Source organism: Heteronotia binoei, chromosome 8 (assembly GCF_032191835.1).
Source record: "Heteronotia binoei isolate CCM8104 ecotype False Entrance Well chromosome 8, APGP_CSIRO_Hbin_v1, whole genome shotgun sequence".
NCBI lineage: Eukaryota > Metazoa > Chordata > Lepidosauria > Squamata > Gekkonidae > Heteronotia > Heteronotia binoei.
In genome coordinates, this window is record NC_083230.1 from 21,102,918 (window position 1) to 21,124,914 (window position 21,997).

The 21,997-nt window shown below is 45.0% G+C and overlaps 1 protein-coding gene across 2 annotated transcripts in view; it reads right to left on the bottom strand.

Moving 5' to 3' along the window:
- The window catches only part of LOC132576040 (mitogen-activated protein kinase 11-like), a 66,812-nt gene extending 45,452 nt beyond the window's left edge, over nt 1-21,360 (bottom strand). The window contains exon 1 of one of the 2 annotated variants that reach the window (XM_060244802.1): nt 20,886-21,360. In XM_060244802.1, the coding sequence (XP_060100785.1) occupies nt 20,886-20,998 (113 nt within the window). In that variant the 5' untranslated portion in view covers nt 20,999-21,360. The remainder of the gene's footprint in view (nt 1-20,885) is intronic. The other variant, XM_060244803.1, reaches the window with a different exon arrangement.
- Between the last annotated feature and the right edge of the window lie 637 nt (nt 21,361-21,997).

Consider the following 21,997-nt stretch of genomic DNA (forward strand, 5'->3'; position numbering starts at 1 on the left):
CGCCCTGAGCCTGCTTTGGCGGGGAGGGCGGGATATAAATAAAATTTATTATTATTATTATTAAGTATCAGGCACCAAAGGCAAGACCCAAAAAATAACTGAGAAAGCTGGTGACATGTCTAATGTTTTGAGACTGCTTTAAAAAAGAGGCAAATCTGCAGTGCAGGAAAATAATATTGTCTCGAAGAATCCCGTGTGTTTCGCCTTCATTTCCCTCTTGAGAGTTCTGGCACCCATTTTTTTTCAGGAAAAAAATCCCTGTCTGGACAAATAACCAGTGCTTAAATAAATATCCATAGCTGTCTTGCAAACCTGAGACCATAAAAGTTAGAACAGCCTGCATGCAAGAAGGCTGTGGCACTTTTTAAGTCGGAAAGCAAAAAAAATCAAAAAATGGATCTGCTTTATGAAAGCTTCTTTGCTTGGTTGCCTATAGCTCATTTCTACTTGCCATATGTAAACAGCTAATCGCAGACCAGCTCTACTGTATTTCAGCGAAAAAAAGCCCCTGCAAAAAGGGGGCTCAAGGTGACCACAGTTCCTAAGTTCCACTGTGTCTGATTCCTTATCATCCCTGACTTTTCCCATTCCACTAAAGGAGTGGAGTAATGCACATTTCAAAAAAAGGACATTTTGGATGTGATAAGATAAAAAGGAAGAAAATCAATTTTAATATCTCATTTAACTCCCCCAAAGAGCGCTTAACACTGAACGACAGGTCTAAAAAGTTGACAATTCCTCTACAGCACATAAAATATAATTTGTTATTTACTGTCAGTTTAAACCAAGATAATCAGATTTTTTAAAAAAAAAAAAAAATCCTTGTTGAACATTCAAGGGTAAAATAATTCCTATGTAAATCTTTAAACCTTTAGTATTTATAGACATAGCACTCTCACAGAGATCCCTTATAGATAATTTCTGTTTCGATTACCTAGGCAAGAAGGGAAACACCGGTTGTTTTTCTAATGACTACACTGAAGTCTGAAGGTCCAGTCAGCATATAAGATTGTCAACACAAAATCCATTTGTGTCAGATCTTGTACGCTACTTGAGTGTTTCCATCAGCTTTTTGGGGGGAGTGGGGGGGGGATGTTATCTACTGCATTTTTTTCAGCCCATCTCCATGCCTTCAAACGTTCAAAGGTTCAGAACTGGCATAACCATTCATTTTCAAGTTAACTTTCCTTTTCACAACATCACGTCAATGGGAGGAAGTGCTATTTGTTTACATTATCAAGCTCCTCACAAGAGAACTGCAGAGAAAAATATAATTCAATTCCAGGAAGATCCTTTTTTTTTTGTTTTTAAGAAGGGGAAAGACTTAAATCAGGTTCGCAAGTTATCAACTACTTAGGTGATTTAGTGGTGAATGTATAAACGACACTGTTGGCCCTTTACAGTCTGACCTTACAACAGCTAACACTTTGCATATGACTAGGAAAATGCGGCCAAAGTCTCAACTAAACGGGCCAGATTGCTTTCCCCAGCAAGCGGGCTGTGGTACGGCTTGATCGAATGGCAGGCAGGTCATTCGATTTCCTTAGATCTGAATCCATGCTTCGCCAATGCTTTCTGGGTTCGTAATCAATAAAAGCTGTGGCCTGATTTTATTCCAAAATAAAAAAAAACATGACAGGTAAGCATCACTGAGGGGCTTCTGAAATTAGATATCTGGTGGGCTTTCTCTAGAAAAGATAATGAGCCACTGACAGACTCCAAGAATGAATGGAGCATGTAGGTCAAGACCCCACCTGAAGCCCTCTCTGGGCAAAATCAAGGCTATATCAAAGTCATCTAACATGTCCTGCTCATACCAAAACAATAATGACAACCCTGGAAGCAACATGTAGTACAGAGACCGATCAGGATAATGCCTACCCTTAACCAACCCATATGATGCCATCAGACCATCTATAGATCAATCTTGTCTACAGCGATGGGTATTAGCTCTCCAGAGAACTCTTTTCCAGAGCTACAACCCAAGATCCTTTTTAACCTGCAGGTGCCAGAGAATGAACTGTGTGCTTTGCATGCAAAGCATGGGCTCTGTCCCTTAGCTGTGAGAGATTCTGAGCATGACCAGGTTTCATGGCCAGCAGTCTGTGTGGTGGAAAACAGATCTGCTTCCATCAAGCAAGCATAAGAACAGCAGATAGAGGTCTGACAGTGTTTATAAGGTAGCCCTATTAGGCTTACTAATAATACTCCAAGACGCAAAGATTGCAGTTGAGTTGCCCTTTGGGACACAATGCAAACTCACAGTTCCATTATTATTAACTACTTGTATGTACCCCACGATTCGTTCAAAGAGTACATACTGGTAGTGATACATATCTATTTTTATTTTTTTAAATATGTCTAACTGGCAGGCCTCATTTTGGGCAGGAGCTCACAGGAGTGGAGCTCCAGAACCTCTAATTTTTTCTTAACCCACCCCCCCCCCCCCAATAAAAATACTTGCTTCTGGGCTACATTGTTCAAACCCCCTGGGAGAATTTTGCTGAACTCTAAGATTGGACAAACTTTCTAATATTTCCCCCCACAAAAAATGGGGAAGTAACCAAAACACATAAAGCAGACAGATGGAACTCTTGATCATGCCACTGTGGCTACATGAGAGAAAGTAATTTCAAAAGGTATGATGGGAGAAAGGTTTTCTTATGACAATTATAATTCAAGAAGCCTTTTAAGGTAGATGCTGAGCTGATATAACTTAGTACACCTTCCGGTGATGTTAGGGGGTGTGGTATATGGAAATGAGGTGTACAAATGAGCTGTGCTAATGAGCTCTAATGGCTCTTTTTCTACAAAATGACCCCTGCTACCTGAAATATTTATACTCTGGTTAACAAAAATGCAGCATGCAAGATTTAAAAACACAAACATTCAAAGTTTTTTTTAAAAAAAAAACAAATGAACTTAAAATTGTAGCAAGCAAATTAAATAAAAGCTTTTAATGCCGTGTAGGGTTGCCAATCCCCAGTTGGGAGCAGGGGATCCCTTGATTTGAAGGCCCTCCCCCCACTTCAGAGTTATCAGAAAGCACGGGATAGAAATGTCTTCTAGGCACTCCATTATACCCTATGAAGACCGGTCCCCAAAGAGTAAAATGGATAATCAATCTGTGGGTATTGGGGGGGGGCTGTTTTTTGAGGTAGAGGCACCAAATTTTCAGCATAGCCTCTCCTCAAAACACCCCCCCCCCCCAAGTTGCAACAAGATTGGACCAGGGGGTCATTTTCTATAAGCTCCCAAAGAAGGTGCCCCTATCCTTCATTATTTCCAAATGGAGGGAAGGGATTTAAAAGGTGTGCCGTCCCTTTAAATGTGATGGCCAGAACTCCCCTCAGAATTCAATCATGTTTATCACACCCTTGCTCCTGGCTCCACCCCCAAAGTCCCCAGATATTTCTTGAGTTGGCAACCCTACATGTGGCTTCCCAAAGGACTTCTACTGGAAGCAGTACATGACATTGTGGTGGATCTTAGAACATGGGTCAGTCTGTATGGCAGTAAGATACTTCTTTAAGTAATCTGCCTCCAGAACATTTAGGACTTAAAGGGCAAATCCAGCATTTAAATTGGGCCAGAAACAATCTGACAGGCAGCGAATAGCATATGCTCTTTCCTGCTTGTCCTGAAAACAAACTGCCACAAGCATTTTTAAAAGCTGCTCCAATGAAAAGCAGTTTTCAAGTCTGGCTCTAATTCAAGCATGAAAACAAATCTTGATACGGTAATGGAAGATCTGTGTCCCTAGCAGGGTTCTATATACTACCGCTGCTGGGCAGTGATTTGGAAGGGAGGATGATATGGGGCAGTAGTAGCTCGGGGTTGGTTCATTTGTTCCAAGGGGAGTGTTTCGATTTATACTATCTCTTTGGTTGGTGCAATGTTATTTCATTGCCAGGGCTGGGACCAACCCATGAGTGATTGTGGTAGGGTTGCCAAGTCCAATTTAAGAAATATCTGGGGACTTTGGGGTGGAGCCAGGAGACTTTGGGGGTGGAGCCAGGAGACATTAGGGGTGGAGCCAAGATCAAGGCTGTGACAAGCATAATTGAACTCCAAAGGGAGTTCTGGCCATCACATTTAAAGGGACGGCACACCTTTTCAATGCCTTCCTTCCACTGGAAATAATGGATATGCGCACCTTCTTTTGGGGCTCATAGAATTGGACCCCCTGGTCCAATCTTTTTGAAACTTGGGCGGTATTTTGGGGAGAGGCACTAGATGCTGTACTGAAAATTTGGTGCCTCTACCTCAAAAAACAGCGCCCCCCCCCAGAGCCCAGATACCCGCAGATCAATTCTCTATTATTTTCTATTGGAATAAATCTCCCTAGGGAATAACAGAGTTCCCTGCAGACATTTCCCCCCCCCCTCCCCCCGTTTTCTGACAACCCTGAAGCGGGGGAAGGGCCTCCAAACCGGGGGATCCCCTTCCCCCACCTGGGGATTGGCAACCCTAGATTGTGGAATTATAACATCCAACTCCATTTTATCTCTAACTACACAGCACAAGTGAAGCATCCGAGTGGCACACTCCCAACTGCAATGGACTCCAACGGTAGCCTCTCATGATGCAAATATATTGCTAAATGCCTCCCCTCCCCTCCACACCACAGTATGCATTCTGTCAAAGCAAAAGATTTTGGCTTCATATGCTGCCCAACAGGCAAAAATTGAGGACAGGATGCTAGAACTCTAACCCAGAATCAAGTATCCTTATTGAGGAGCTCGAAGGTATTTTACCACAGTCCACCGAGGGCTTGCAATGAATGCTGAACTCCATACACCTTGGCACACCCGAGATAACAAACAGGATATTTAAAGGAAAGGATATCCAGTTATTCTAGGACTCTTGGCCTTGCTTCAAGCTCACTTCTACCTTGGATTAATCTATAGTTCCAAATAAAATGGATGGAAACAAGGTAAGATCTGGTTATTATTTTAACATTACTGATCACCCAGAGAAGATCCAATAATTATATAATTTACAGCAGCTTCCTATTGCAACACAGTCTGTTCTTCCTTAATTTTGTTTCCTTCCCCAGTCACGAGGAACCAGAATTTCTTTAGAAGAAAAGCACTAGGACATATTTGTTGAATAACACACATATCAGTTGGAAGCAGACTTGCTGGGCAAGACACAGACGCCCACCACAGGCTGTCACTTCCATGATTACGAAGGAGGAAAATGGCATTACATTAGATACTCGCTGTAAAGATTGCTTTTCACAGCTGTATCAGCACTTTAAAAAACACAAGAGCAATTAGGGAATCAAAGTGCTTTCGGGATACAATGGCCAACTCATAGCTTGAGAGCTATTTAAAAGAAAGCCACATTCCAGCAAAAGAAGATAAACCTCAGATAACAAGAGCCCTACTACTCAAAGGCAGAAATCGCCCCCTCCCCAGTTGTCCCCTTAAGTGAAAAGAAAAGAATGGAGAACTACCGGTCACCAGAGTTCAAATTCAGATCTAGATATCTACTCCTAATTTTATGACCTTAAGAACAGGAGTTTGTTTTTCTTTAAGTACTGGAAGAAAAGAAACTTAGTTCAAAAGACACAAAAAATTATTTGTAAAAGCAAAACACTGCTATCCACATACAACAAAGAAGAGTGAGTAAAATACACACACATACATAAAGTTTATGCAGGCATAGCACTGGCCTATCAAGAAATTTTTCCTCTTCCAGATTTTATTTCCCTTTTTTCTTTTTTTGCAGAAAGGCTGGCCAGAGAACAGAGTAGGACAAAGGGTGGTCCTCGGTGGGTCTGTGAGTCTCAAACTGCCCACTTTGAAGCTACTTAGCAAAATCATAGATTTATTTCTATTTCTTCTCTCCCACCACTGAGATTCAAGGTAGGGTACACAGTTGAACAAGGCAATGAGCAGCGCAAAGCATGCAATCAACATGCAGCAAAATGAGATTACAAAATCAACACACAACACACTAAAAATAGCACGTTGCAATGAAACAATATCATACATTTGACAAACAATAAAAATTGGATCACAAAATTAGAGAGCGCACCATTATAGTACAAACAATACCTCACATTTCACAGACATTAACTAAAAAGCCCTCTTGAGCTATTCTGTTTTATGCATTCCGGGAAAGTTTAAAACCTTCCTTACCTGTTCAGGTAGGCCATTCTACCAAGCAGGAACCTCAGCAGAAAATGCACATGCACATTACAGATGTTACCCTTCAAAAGTCTTTAAATTAGGGGTGGCAAATGTGCAACCTGTGGGGCGCATCTAGCCCACGCAGGGCTCAAATCCAACCCCAAAGCAACCTTCTTCTGTTACTTGCTTTTCCAGGGCTGCTGTTGCATCTTACCTTGCTTTTTTCCCAGATCCCCTGTGGCTCTTCACTGCCTGCCTCTTGACTCCCTTTCCCCCACCCCTCACACACATAGGCACACAAGGAGCTCCATGGTTGCTTTGTGTAGGAGAGATACAAAGATAAGCCTGCCTCTGCCCCCCTACCTCTCTTTCACCCACCCACCCCCCTTCTTGCTTCTCCAGGCATGCTTCTGATGAAAGGGGAGGGGAAAAAAAAAAAGAGAGAGAGAGAGAGAAAACAATGTTGGACTCCCATGGCAGATTTGAGACCAATGACGTTTTATTCCAGATATAAGCTTTTGGGTGCAAGCACACTTCTTTGGAGGAAAGGAAGCAGGGTGGGTGGGTGGAAGGATGGATTGTTCTGACATGCAATGTACACTGAGAAAATTGTTTTGGCTTATTCTGAAAAGTTTTTTAATATATATATATTATATATATTATAAGACCCTGATTAGGAATTAGAGCACTTGGATTGGCCCTTATATCTTGGAGAGCAGAGTGGTTTCAAGTGCCACGTGATAATAGCACACACTGGTAATGAGACAGGAAAGCCAGCTCTCCATTCAGTCCAAGGAGGATGCATTGTCTTGAGCTTCATTATCAATTACAATTCAGCAGTCTCTCTTTCTAATTTCCCTTTGAAATTCCTTTGTAAGAGCACTGCCACTCTTAGTTGAATGTTGTGGTTCCTAATGTCAGACATGCCCATTTATTCTTTGCATCCTCCTGGACTAAATTTTCCTGGATGGAATAGAGACCTAGATGTCCTGTCTCATTACCAACGCTGGTATCTCCATGCCTACTACCTCTCTGCGTATCACGCTTAAACCAGTCAAGCCTGCTATTGTCATCCATCTGCTGTTATTTATTTATTTTGGTAAATTTATATTCCGCCCTTTCCCAGACGGGCTCAGGGCGGATTACATCCAGATAAAAACCAGTCACATACAATAAAATCAAAACCAATAAAATACAATTAAAACAATAATATGACACAGTACTGTATCACAAAGGCGGGTGGGTTCATAGTGCAGGCTGGACTATAGGTTGGCCTGAATAAATAGTTCAGATGACAGATCACTGTGGGGGAGGATAGCCGATGGTATAGGCCAGGGGTCCTCAAACTACGGCCCGCGGGCCAGATGCGGCCCGCTGAGGACATTTATGCGGCCCGCCGGGTTATGGCAAAATCAGACCGGAAGTGACGTTCGACCTAAACTCGCGTTAGCAACGCACACTCCGCCGCTGAGGCGGCGGAGACAGAGTGTGAGGTGATACCGAGGTGAGGTGAGTTTCCAGGCCGGGGTGTGTGGTGTGGGGAAGGGAGAGAGATGCAGAAGACGGAGAACTGACGGCCCGCGGCCTTGTACAGTAACGGCAGTCCAGCCCTCCAACAGTCTGAGGGACAGTGAACTGGCCCCCTATTTTAAAAGTTTGAGGACCCCTGGTATAGGCAATAAGGAAAGGATGCCCGCTTGCCTCAACCAAACGCCTGGCAGAACAGTTCCGCTTTACAGGCCCTACGGAAAGGTAACAAATCTGGTAGGGCCCATATCTCCACAGGGAGCTGATTCCACCAGTACGGGGCCCCAATCTGCTATTGCCATTAGACATCTGAAATCACTTTTATAAAATTTATCTCCAGTACTTTGTGTTACATTTTATGGCATGCATGGCCCAGTCCAACAAAGCGGCATTTACTCATTTATTTAGATTTCTATCCCGCCCTCCCATAAGGCTCAGGGCAGATTACAACAGGTTAAAACAGACTAAAAAGGCAACAAAGCAGATGCTATACATGACATAAACAGCATGATCCAAAGTTCAAAACTCTGCCTCAACAGCCAGTTCAAATCCCCAAACTGGGGAGGGTGGGGGGAGGCAAAATTAAGACAACCGTTGCCTCCTCAACTAAAGGCCCGGTGGAAGAGCTCCGTTTTGCAGGCCCTGTGGATCTGTAAGAGATCATGCAGGATCCTGATCTCCAAGGGGAGCTCATTCCACCAGGTGGGGGCGAGGGCCAAAAATGCCCTGGCCCAAGTTGAGGCAAGCCAGATGTCTCTGGGGCCGAGGACCACCAAAAGATGTTGAATTGCAGATCGTACGGACCGATGGGGCTCCTATGGGGAGAGGCCATATAGGGCTTTAAACATAAGCACCAGCACCTTTAAACGGGTCTGGTACACGATAGGCAGCCAGTGCAGTTCACAGAGCACAGGATGGATCCATGCCCGTACATGTGACAAAGTCAACAGCCCCGCACCACATTCTGTACCAGCTGGAGTTCCTGGATCTGAGCCAAGGGCAGCCCCACGTAGAGAGAGTTACAATAATCTAACCTGGAAGTGACCATTGCATGGGTCACTGTGGCCAGGTCAGATTTATGTCAGATCTGTCCCTCGTAACAATCGAGTCCAACACCTCTGCTTTAAATTATTTTCTTAAGCAGCTGCATTTAGTCCGTTCTGAGCACACCATTCTAGGATAACAATACCGTGCTGCAAGTGTGCAACTACACACACATATATTCAAATGGATGCATGTATTCAAATGGATGTGTTGGAAAACTACAGCCAATAAAGACACCCAACGGGTGTACAAACAAACAAATTAGATCATCATGGAATCAGTGGGCGTTTTCCCACAGAGCTTACCGCGGAGCAATGTCCCTCCTCACCGCGCAGCGTCTGCTCAGATTTCCCACCAACTGCTCTGCGGAATCAGGAAGTGCCGGACCTTTTGCGTCTCAAATGGAAATCGCTAAAACCCTAGTTTACGTTAGCGACGCAAAAGGTCCGGCACTTCCTGATTCCGCGGAGCAGTTGGTGGGAAATCCGAGCAGACGCTGCGCGGTGAGGAGGGACTTCGCTCCTTGGTAAGCTGTGTGGGAAATTGCCCAAAGTGTGAAAATCTACATTCTTTCCTACATATGAGATCATGAAGCAGCTCCTAGAAACAACCCCCTAGCTCTGTGTTTAAAATCAATTGTGATTTTGAAATTTTAGAGTGTTCATGAATTCACACTGAAAAAATTATTACGGCCAAGAAAATCTTTTCATCTATGGACTAGCATATCTGCCACAAAAATTACTCATTTTCTCTGACCTACCGGATTCTTTGTACTAAAATCACCATATTTACCCAAAATGAAAACAACCTGAATGCAAACATCCCATAAAAGAGGTATATATATAGAGAGAGAAAGGGTTTTTTTTAACATATTAATTCATCCATTTCTATCCAGCTGCTAAGGCCCAATGAAGGTGGGGGATCCCCTGTCTCCAAATCCCACCACCACTCTAAGATGCAGCAGGAGGAAATAAACAACAACCAAAAATGGCCATCAGCCCAGCAGCATGACATCACTTCTCAGTTTTCCTTGGAAGTAATGCCAGTCCTCTCTAGGAATCACTGGTAATCTATGGTTCTTTCACAGAGTTTCTGGCAATTGCTAGAGCTATGTTTTCCCCTGAAGTGACAAAATTGCCAGCAAAGCCATATTAAGAATGTAAGAACATAAGAAAAGCGATGTTGGATCAGGCCAATGGCTCATCCAGTCCAACACTCTGTGTCACACAGTGGCCAATATATATGTGTGTGTATACACACGCACACAAACGCGCGCGTGCGCGCACACACACACACACACATATATATACACATACACACACACTGTGGCTAATAGCCGCTGATGGACCTCTGCTCCATATTTTTATCCAATCCCCTCTTAAAGCTGGCTATGCTTGTAGCCGCCGCCACCTCCTGTGGCAGTGAATTCCACATGTTAATCACCCTTTGGGTGAAGAAGTACTTCCTTTTATCCGTTTTAACCTGACTGCTCAGCAATTTCATTGAATGCCCACGAGTTCTTGTATTGTGAGAAAGGGAGAAAAGTACTTCTTTCTCTACTTTCTCCATCCCATGCATAATCTTGTAAACCTCTATCATGTCATCCCGCAGTCGTCGTTTATCCAAGCTAAAGAGCCCCAAGCGTTTTAACCTTTCTTCATAGGGAAAGTGTTCCAACCCTTTAATCATTCTAGTTGCCCTTTTATAGTTGCCCAATGCTATAATATCCTTTTTGAGGTGCGGTGACCAGAATTGTACACAGTATTCCAAATGAGACTGCACCATCGATTTATACAAGGGCGTTATGATACTGGCTGATTTGTTTTCAATTCCCTTCCTAATAATTCCCAGCATGGCATTGGCCTTTTTTATTGCAATCGCACACTGTCTTGACATTTTCAGTGAGTTATCTACCATGACCCCAAGATCTCTCTCTCTTGGTCAGTCTCTGCCAGTTCACACCCCATCAACTTGTATTTGTAGCTGGGATTCTTGGCCCCAATATGCATTACTTTGCACTTGACCACACTGAATTTCATCTGCCATGTTGATGCCCACTCACCTAGCCTCAACAGATCCCTTTGGAGCGCCTCACAATCCTCTCTGGTTTTCACCACCCTAAACAACATCTATTGGGTCCCCTTAGTCCACATGTTTGTTCACCCCCTCAAAGAACTGTAACAAGTTAGTGAGGCAAGATCTTCCCTTACAGAACCCATGCTGAGTCTTCCTCAATAACTTGTGTTCATCAATGTGCCTACTCATTCTGTCCTTGATAATGCTTTCTACCAACTTTCCCGGTATTGAAATCAGACTGACTAGCCTGTAATTTCCCAGATCTCCTCTGGAACCCTTTTTAAAGATGGGGGTGACATTTGCTACCTTCCAGTCCTCAGGAACGGAGGCAGATTTCAATAAAAGATTACATATTTTTGTCAGGAGATCCACAAGTTCAACTTTGAGTTCTTTCAGAACTCTTTGATGTATGCCATCTGGACCTGGTGACTTATTAATTTTTAATTCATCAATCAGTTGTAGGACCTCCTCTCTTGTCTCCTCAATCTGACTCAGGTCTTTCAACACCCCTTCCAAAATTAGTGGTTCTGGAGTGGGCAAACACTTCTCATCTTCCACAGTGAAGACTGAGACAAAAAATGCATCCAGTTTTTCAGCCGTTTCCCTATCCTCCTTCAGTAATCCTTTGACCCCTTGGTCATCCAAGGGCCCCACTGCCTCTCTGGCTGGTTTCCTACTTCTAATATATTTGAAGAAATTTTTGTTGTTGGTCTTTATGTTTTTTGCAATATGCTCCTCATAGTCCCTTTTTGCCTGCCTGATCACGGTCTTGCATTTGATTTGCCACGGACTGTGTTCCCTAGTGTTGTCCAGCTGAGGGAGACACTGAGAATATTTTATGAAGTAACAACTTGCCAACAGAAGGTGTTCTTGTGTTTGGTTTTACTACCTGTCCACAGAGTCTATAATACTATAATCTATTATTTCCCCCCTTTCCAGCCTATCTGTTCTAAAATAAGTCTTTTTTTCTTATTTTGAACTATAAATGCTACCAGTGTCATTATTTTTGATTCTGAAAAGTAATATTTTGGTTCACCTGAGGTACAGGGCAAGATGTGACAGGATTTAAAGTGGTCCCCTTTGCCCGCTGGCCCTGGCTCGTTACACCCCCCTATGACACCCCCTATGACACCCCTTAGCAGTTGCCAACTTCAGGTTGGCAAATTCCTGGAGACTTGAGGGGTGGAGTCTGGAGAAGGTGGGCCCTCACACAGGTTCAATGCCATAGACACCACCCTCCAAATCAGCAATTTCCTTCTGGGAAACCACTGCTGCCAATCTTCAGGTGAGGGCTGGAGTTCACTCAGAATTACAACTGCTCTCCAGATGGCAGAGATCAACTCTCCTGGAGGTGGGGGAGGAAGTGAATGCCTTCACTTGGGTGGGTGGGAAGACAGCAAGGATGGGAGGACACTCATCCAGAGCCTCTTTTTACAGCCTGTTGTATTTTTCTTCACAACAGGCCTTTCTTAGTTTTGCAATCATTCTGGGCAGTTCAACTGACTGAAGTATACAATTAGTAATGATGATAGAGACAGGATTTATCCTTAGTTTCTTTCAGAGTTTCTAAGCATATGATATCACTCAGTGTTTGGATGGGGAAAAAACAGAAATGAGAGAGCTGGTGACCCCACTGCATGACCCCCCCTCCCCTCATCCTAAACCAGTATTGTTTCAAGAGAAATCTTTGTTCCCTCTTCTGTCTTAACCCAACAGTTCCATTAACCTGCTTGCCAAAAGGCTCATAATTTATACAAACACAAATCACTGTATTATTAAGGAAGCAATCACTGGTGCAAGTGAGTGGCAGACAAGGCAGGGAACAAAATACCCTAAAGTAGTCCGGACAGGACAGAAAGCAGTTGCTTTTCTCAGAATGTTATCAAGAAAATCTGAGACAGTCTTGTGTATCCTCACTAGTGATAAAGTCCTCCATTTACTTCCAAGAAGCAAAATTTTATTTCCAGTCCACACAGTGACAAGGAAGGAAGGAAGGAAGGAAGGAAGGAAGGAAGGAAGGAAGGAAGGAAGGAAGGAAGGAAGGAAGGAAGGAAGGATTGCAGATTTATATCCCGCCCTTCTCTCTGAATCAGAGACTCAGAGCGGCTTACAATCTCCTATATCTTCTCCCCCCACAACAGACACCCTGTGAGGTGGGTGGGGCTGAGAGGGCTCTCACAGTAGCTGCCCTTTCAAGGACAACCTCTGCCAGAGCTATGGCTGACCCAAGGTCATTCCAGCAGGTGCAAGTGGAGGAGTGGGGAATCAAACCCGGTTCTCCCAGATAAGAGTCCGCGCACTTAACCACTACACCAAACTGGCTCTGACAAGGAAGGAAGGAAGGAAGGAAGGAAGGAAGGAAGGAAGGAAGGAAGGAAGGAAGGAAGGAAGGAAGGAAGGAAGGAAGGAAGGAAGGAAGGAAGGAAGGAAGGAAGGAAGGAAGGAAGGAAGGAAGGACCATCTGTGCTACAGGCTATATGTGCTGCCAGTGCCACCAGGGAAAGGTGAGTGGGTTGAGCATGACAACAGTGGCATTATCAGCTTACATGCACCACCTGTGTCACTGAGGAAAGGGTATGTAGATGGCAGAGTGTGGGCAGGAGAGCCGGTTTGGTGTAGTGGTCCAAAAGTCTACTTTTAATTTGGTAAATTAAAAGTAGACAGCATGGGCAATGATTCCAGGGACAGGCCCAAAGACTTGATTTTCCCTACAATATACTCGGACCAGGTGGACAGTTTATATTCAGAGAGCATATGATGGGACAAGCTCTCATGTTCAGAGAAAAAGAGAAGACGGAGCCAGAGGTTGACAGTAGCAAGCCAAGCTCTGGTCGTCAATAGAGACATGCCAGTTTCCAAGCGTATGGAACACAGTTCGGCCAGCCTAAGACTTTCCTCAGGAATTTCGATTGGATCCGTTCGATCAACAGCAGTCAACATTTCTGTAATATTTCCAGTGTTCTCAGTAATCCCTACATAAATCAGAGCATAAAATGTTCAGATAATCTGGCCAATCTAATATGCATCCCGTTTCTAATTCTGACTGTCTCCAGTGAACCTCCAAGGACGGATAGTGCAACCCTCCATGTACATCCCCAGCCTTTGGTATTCAGTGGTATGTTGTCCCTGAACATGGAGGTTCCATTTCGCTGTCTTGATTAACAGTTGCTGGTAGACCTATCCTTCAAGCATTTGTCTTTCAAAGAAATTGACTGACACATTCAGTGATGGTGAATTCCGTCAGTAAACTATGCATTATGGCATTTCTTTTTTATCGATTCTGAACCCACTGCCGATCAGTTTCAAATATAATAAAAGAAAAATATTTCTATAGACTCTCCCCATACTATCAAAGATTACAGGTTTTCACGGCTGGTAACATCATTAGGGTTTGTAGAATCTTTCGGGCTCAAGTGCCGTGTTCTACTGGAGAAAGTTTTTCTTCCAGACGTTTCATTCTCGTCCCCATACTATTCACAATGTTATAAATTCCCGCCCCCCCCTCTAAATTAACCCACTCCTCTGCTTTAGCCTTTCTTCTGAACAAGGGTGTTCCAAAGTCCTCATCATTTTAATTGCTATTTTCTGTCCCTTTCCCCAATACTCCAGTATCCTCTTAAAGATAAAGTTCCCAGAATGTACACTATATTCTAAATATGACTGCACCATGGTTTTATATTTCAGTTCCTTTCCTAATAATTTCCTTTCCTTTCTTTGATAGCTTCTTTGACCAATGGTCTGAAGCACAGCATGATAAACAGGACATTGAATAAAACTGCAAACTAAGGCAAATTTACAGAAACAAAATTCCACAACAGTTTAAAAATCAAGTTAAAATAAAAAAAATTACATCGCATTTTTATTAAATTCATAATCCCCCTTGGAATTTATTTTTTTTAAATAAGTTTATAGTGCATAATATTGATGAGGATGGTTTCAGGAATGTTTTAAGGAAAGCACTATCGACAGGTATTTTGCACTGAGTGGGTTATTTCAGGGTTCGTATCTGCCAATAATAGGGTTAATAATAATTCCCACTATTATGTTTTCACCTTTCCTTGCCACTGTGTACACAGTTGGTATTTTGGTTGAGTTGTCCACCATGATCCCCAGATTGCTTTCATGACCAGATACAGTTAATTTAGACCCCGTCAGTATATATGCAATGTTAGAATCAGACCCAAAGCTAACCAGGGGGCCACAGGGTCTGGCCCTTTGACAGTTTTGGGGGGCCCCTCCCCCTCCTGTGTGATTTAAATCGCACACGAGGGGCACCCAAGACAGCCACTACCCCTCTCATGTCTTTTAAAGGGCCCACAAATCAGCTGATCGGTGGGCTCTAAATCATGTAGGAGGAGCCGGAAGGGGCATTCACCGGCCTCCTGCACAATTTAAAGGGTCCTCTCCCCTGACAGCCCCTAGCTACAGGGCTGGTTGGAATTTTCTTTTGTTTAAATGTGCCGACAAATTGAAACTAAATAGTGACAAGGCAGAGGTTGGGAAGGCCTTTGATGGAGTTTGATGGGAGTTCTGCTGACCTTTGAGGACTCAGTTAAGAGCCTAAGGCAGGGGTGCCGAACTCATTTGTTATGAGGACCAGATCTGACATAAATTAGACCTTGCTGGGCCCGGCTATGTGTGTCATAAAATGTAATGCCAGGTAGCAGCAATATAAACTTTATAAAGCACAGAGACAAACACAATTAAAGATTTTTAAAAAATTTAAGATAAAACATGCTTAAACAATTAGCACTCATTGGTCTTAAAGGTGCTTTCTTTGAAAATCACATCCATAGGAATTTCCTCGGATGCATTTTATCTATCCTCTGCTCCTGCGGTATTTCAATCCATCAAACGCAGACTACTAGATATCCAGTTGCAACGTCTAACTGAGGCAGCTCAGAAAACTTGCTCCCCAAGCTCTCTGGGTTTATCCCAGACTCCTGGGCTTTTAGCTCCCTATTTCCTCTTTTTAACTGATCCTCACCAAAGAAGAGCACTCATGCTGGCTAGATTTAATGCATTACCATCGGCCATCCTCTTCAGAAGATACCACAGAATCCCCCACAACCTTAGACAATGCCCTTGTAGCCAAGGAGTCATCGAAAAGGTCCCTCATGTTTTTCTGGACTGCCCTTTCTATAGCAGTCCACGAGCAAGATACCTAGATGCTCTGCTCTCCGACCATCAAGGCCTTTCTGACAATGCCAAGGTTCGCTTTTTACTCCACGGGAAACACAACTTTGTCACTACTCACGTTGCTTGCTTTTTACAGGTTGCGATCCAAATCAGAGAGGCTTTTACTCATGCATAGCCCACAGCTATTTTATGTCATTTAACTTTTGCTGTTTTTTTTAAGGTTTTATTATATTCTATAGTGTTACTGTTGGTTTTTAAAGTATACTGTATTCTTATATCAATGCCAATAAAGGTCTATGGTATCATGGTGCTTTCTTTGTATGTCTCCTGTGTGCTCCAGGGAACTGGGCAAAAGAAGCTCTGGCTCTTTTCTTCTTTCCCCAGGGGACCATAAGGGGGAGGAGCTTCAGTCAATAGAAGGAAGAGAAGCTTAGCACAGTAGCTCTGCTGTACAATTGAGAGAGCCTGGCAAAGCAAGTTCTCCCTCCCCCCTTCTTCCCCAAGGGAGGAACCTCAGCCAATGGAGAAAATAGAAGCTTTGCTCTGTAGCTCCTGTGCGATTGAACAAGCTTGGCAAAGCAAGCTGTGATACAGAAGGAAGCGAGAGAGAGGGAGAAGGAAGCAGATGACAGCCAGTTGCTCGGGGGGCTGATAGGAACCCTCCAGGGGCCTAATTCGGCCCCCGGGATGCATGTTTGACACCCCTGGCCTAAGGGGGGGGTCATACTGCATCCACTATTACTGCTAGAAAAGCAAGCTAATGCAGCTGCAAAGAAAGATTTCTTCCAACTCTGTTTAGTCCAGAAGATGGTCCTGTACCTGACCATCCATTCCAGGGTGACATCAAGTCTAGACTACCATAGTGCACTCTCCTTAAAGTCAATTTCGAGACTACAGCTGGTGCAGAATGCCTCAGCTCAGTATTATCAAGAGTTAGGTGGAGCATACATTTTACTCCCACTAGCTGCCCATCAGTACTAAGCTGAGTTGAAGGTATTGGCTATCACGTACAAAAGCCCTCACTGCTTTGGTCCCCCCTATCTGCAGGACTCCCTTTCCTCCTATGCTCCACCATGACAGCTTCACTCGTTTGAGCAGGTTCTTGTGCTGGAGCAACCTTGCAAGTGGGCAAGGTTAACTATTGCCCATACTCATGCATTCCCTGTTGTGGTCCCCACCTTGCGGAATAACCTGCCTGAAGAGATTGGACAGCCTCCCACCCTCCTGGCTTTACACAAACGATGAAAAACTGAATTATTCGGGTGGTCTTTTTAACTCGGCTAACAGGGCTAATGGAATGGCTCTGATAATGGAATGATTCAGGAAAATGCTTTAATTAAAAGAAAGGAACTGCAGACTATATGCTGCTGTATTATCCAATGTAATGTCTGCGTCATTTAATGTGTGCGCGCTAATGCTTATGCTTTGTTTCAGCTTTATCTCAGATTTCTGCAATCATAATCCTACTACATTGCTTACTGGATGTCCCATCTGCTTGGCTATCTTGATTTACATTGGGTAATCCACCTTGATTCTCAATAAGAAAGGCAAGTTATCAACAATGTAACTTTTTGTGTGTGTGGAGGGAAAAGTATTTACGCCGAAACTTATTTGCACATCATTAAACACACCTAGCACCTACCCCTATTTGGAGACATCCTTCCGGAGGTCTTCACAGTCTGCTTAGTATCTCATCATCCTGAATAGTTTAGTGCCATCTATAAACGTGGCTACCCGCCACAGGCTCCAGATAATTTATAAAGAACTCAAAAACAGCACCAATCTCAATCCTCGAAGAAAGTCAAGATTCTCATTTCCCGTTTATACAAAAACCCTATAAAACCCTTTCATGGCCTGGGCCCCATATATATCTGTAGGACTGTCTCTTCCAAGCTCCTCCTCTTCCTCAGCTTTATTTGGACAGCTTTATTTATTTCAAAGATTCGGTGCTGCAGAGGAACAAGAGCTCTGTCTGCTCCTTCCAGAGTTCCTTCAGTGACTCCCTCCCATCCCCACCTGTGGAAAGCAGCAAGGCCTCCACGCTGTTGGGCTTTCAGAGATTTCACAGAACAGAATTATTTCTCCTACGTCTGATTGCTGAAACATCCTGCAGGAGTTTTATGAATGGGTCCTTGACTGTTGATTCGTAATGAGGTTTTAGTAAGCTGCTTTTAATTGAGTTACTAGCGGTGGTGTTAAGTTTTTAACTGCACTGTAACCTGCCTTGTGCCCTTTGAGGAAAAGCAGGCTAGGATGATTGTAAAATAAAAAGCGTCCACGTAAATGTGAGATGGTTGTCAGGGTGGTGTATCACTTAGTATCAGACTAGGATCAGGAAGACTCCAGGTTCAAACCCCCCTCTGCCATGGAAGCTTACTGGGCGGGCGTGGGTCAGTCACACACGGCCTAACCTCACAGGATTTCTGTCAGGATAAAATAGATAATGTTATAAGCCCCTGTAGGTCCCCAGTGGGGAGAAAAATGGGGTGTAAATAAATCAAACATTTACTTTGTTAATGTTTTTATCGTCTACCTTTCTCACTAAAACTGAAGACACATTACACAGTGCCACTATGGAGTCCAAAAGGTGTTATACAAATACTTCCCTGGTAGTCATTCATCTGTGTGCTGACTGACCTGCGATCCTCAGAATGCTTTCCTGGGAGCAAGCCCCCGCTGAACAGAATGATACTCCAAACAGATCTGTTTAGGATTCTCCCAAAATGGCTAAACTCTGTGACTTCAGATCACATTTGATCCCCATATGAGCCCCAGAGAGCGCTGAGGTCAGCTGGAAAAAACCAGCTGAATGTCCCTGGGCCAAGGGAGGTCAGATTGAAGGCCACCCGAGATCGGGCCTTCTCTGTTGCAGCTCCACTGCTATGGAATCAACTCCCTGAGGAGGTGCGGGCCCTACGATGCTTAGATCAATTCCGTAGGGCCTGTAAGACCCACCTTTTCAAGATAGCCTTCAACTAATGACAAGCTAGGAAATGCTGCTGGAAATGCTTTTAGTTACTGAATTCCACTGAAGATCTAATGTTTATAACGCCATATTATTAATGTTAATTTAATAATCTGTAATTTGTTTTAACCATGATTTTATAAGTATAATTTGATGTACAGTGTATTTTATGTTGTGAGCCGCCCTGAGCCTGCCTTGGCAGGGAGGGCGGGATAGAAATAAAAAAGTATTATTATTATTATATATTATTTTTGGCCCCTTATCCTAACATTATTAATCTTGGTTTTTTTGGGTTTGAGCAATCACAACACACACAAAGCGAACACAAAGTCATATTCCATGGCATGATAGGAAGGTGGAATACTGTAGATGCCACAGGTCTTGTTAAGGGGCAAAGGGGTCTACAGTTTTTATTCATTTGGAGTTTCATATCATTGACTCTGTTCTAAGAGGCCTATGCCAAAGCCTGAACTTCACCCAACTGCTTCAGGTTTGACCACAAAAGCTGCGTGAACAAAACCATCAGCTTGCCGCTCTCTCATTCCTAGGTGCAGTTCAGTGATAAAAGAGGAGGTCTTCAAAACGAGCCTGGGGAAAGCCTCTTTCTGGGACTGGCATGGCCTGGGGTTGTCCTTAGCAACCCATGAGGAATTCCAGGCTGAATAGCATTCAGCAAGCAGCAGAGCTCTAGCTGTCTCTACTGCAGCTGACCTAAGTGGGGGCAGGGAAGAAGCTGGAATATTGCACACACATAAAAACCCTATGTCACGACACACAGGTCAAACTGCACATGTATATCCCATTATAAAAGTTGCCCACGGTCCTGCATCCCCAACACATTCGCTCAAATTCTCAATAGGCAAAAGGCTAAAAGACCCTACACGAGCAGAAAGAAATCTGTTTTGCAAACAGATACCAAAAAAAAAGAAAGAAAGAAGGAAAGCGATACTTTTTGGCAGAGCGACTGTGCTGATCTGATTACCCATCTTGAATGTCTCGTTCTCTCTGGGAACAGGATAACATCTATAGCACAGGCCTCATCAATACACACAGGGACTTCACTGTACACACAGCCCTGCCCCTTCTTCGACCTAGGTGTATGCAGATAAACCAGATACGCAGTACACGCACCACAGATGTCCACATTTTCACCCCAAACTTCCCATTCAAGCCCCATGAACATATGAAGAACATATGAAGCTGCCTTATACTGAATCAAACCTTTGGTCCATCAAAGTCAGTATTGTCTTCTCAGACTGGCAGCGGCTCTCCAGGGTTTCAAGCTGAGGTTTTTTCACACCTATTTGCCTAGACCCTTTTTTGGAGATGCCGGGGACTGAACCTGGGACCTTCTGCTTCCCAAGCAGATGCTGAAGTAGGGTAGGTTGGTCCAAGGCTACCCACAGGGGCTCTCCAGGGTCTCAAGCTGAGGTTTTTCACACCTATTTGCCTGGACCCTTTTTTGGAGATGCCAGGGATTGAACCTGGGACCTTCTGCTTCCCAAGCAGATGCTCTACCAATGAGCCACCGTCCCTCCCCATCTACGCCTGTGTCGCTCCACAGCGCCCCTCCCCCAACATCACCGCCGCTATTACTGGGTAGGAACCCTCCTTCCCCCGCGTATGGGCGCTGCCCAGCCGGCCGTGCACCCAAGTCGGTTCCGCAGGCACGTCCGCTCGGCCACCCCAGTCCCGATCCGCCCGGGGAACACGTCGCGCACACTCCTCTGGGTGCATTTCGCAGTCCCCCCAGCAGACGTGCACTCCCGGAGCTCCTATCTGCAGCGCTTCTATTGTGCGCTCCGTTTCCCCCAACCAGCCCAGCCGGTTTGTTGCAGCGCGCAAGTGGGCAGGCCCACCGTGGCCAAGCGCCGCCGGTGCATTGTTCGCCCCGGGCACGATCGCTGGCTGGCCGCTGGGAGCCGAGGCTGCGCTTGGCGCTTCCATTTCCACCCCCCCGGAGCCGCAGCTGCCCTTCGCCCGCCTCCACCTACCACACGGAGCCGTAGGCGCCCGAGCCCACCGGGGTGAGGTGCTGGTAGCGCTGGGGCACCTCCCACACGGTCTTGTTCAAGTCCTGCTTATAGAAGCCGCCTCGCTCGGACATGTTGCCGGCGGCGGCAGAGGGGAAGGAGAAGTCGAGGCCAAGCCAAGCGAGCGGCAAGGAGGAGGAGGGACCCGGGGAGGAGGGGGGAAGGGAACACGGCGGATGAATGAAGCCAGCCTCGCAGGAGCCGGAGTGACGGGGGAAGGCGCCTCCCTCCCAAGAACTTCGGAGGCTTCTCTCCTCGTCAGCCCTCTGCTGGCCAATTCCGGCGAGGGGGGCCGCGCTAACTCGGAGTAGCGAATGCACTGCGGAGGGGTAGCCAGCTGCTGAGGAAGGGAGCGGTGGCTCGCGCGAAACGGCGTTCGTCCCCGACGCTTCTGCTTTCTTTTTTGCAGCAAAAAAGAACCTCGTTTGTTCCAGGCTGAGCTTTTGTGGGACTAGGGGTTGCCAAGTCCGATTTAAGAAAGATCTGGGGGCTTTGGGGGGTGGGGCCAGGAGACATTAAGGGGTGGAGCCGAGATCAAGGCTGTGGCAAGCATAATTGCACTCCAAAGGGAGTTCTGGCCATCGCATTTAAAGGGACGGCACACCTTTTCAATGCCTTCCTTCCATAGGAAATAATGAAGGATAGGGGCACCTTCTTTTGGGGCTCATAGAATTGGACCCCCTGGTCCAATCGTTTTGAAACTTGGGGGATATTTTGGGGAGAGGCACTAGATGCTGCACTGAAAATTTGGTGCCTCTACCTCAAAAAACAACCCCCCCCCCCAGAGCCCCAGAAACCCACAGATCAATTCTCCATGATTTTCTATCGGAATAAATCTCCATAGGGAATAACAGAGTTCCCAGCAGACATTTCCCTCCCCCCCCCCCCCCGCTTTCTGACAACCCTGAAGCGGGGGGGGGGGGAGGGCCTCCAAACCGGGGAATCCCCTGCCCCCACCTGGGGGTTACAGATAAATGACTAGCAAGGGAGCCCCTAAGGGTTCTGTGATTAAATGATTTCAGCCAAGAACTGATTATGAATCCTCAAGAGTTTACTCCTGGTGGGCACCTACT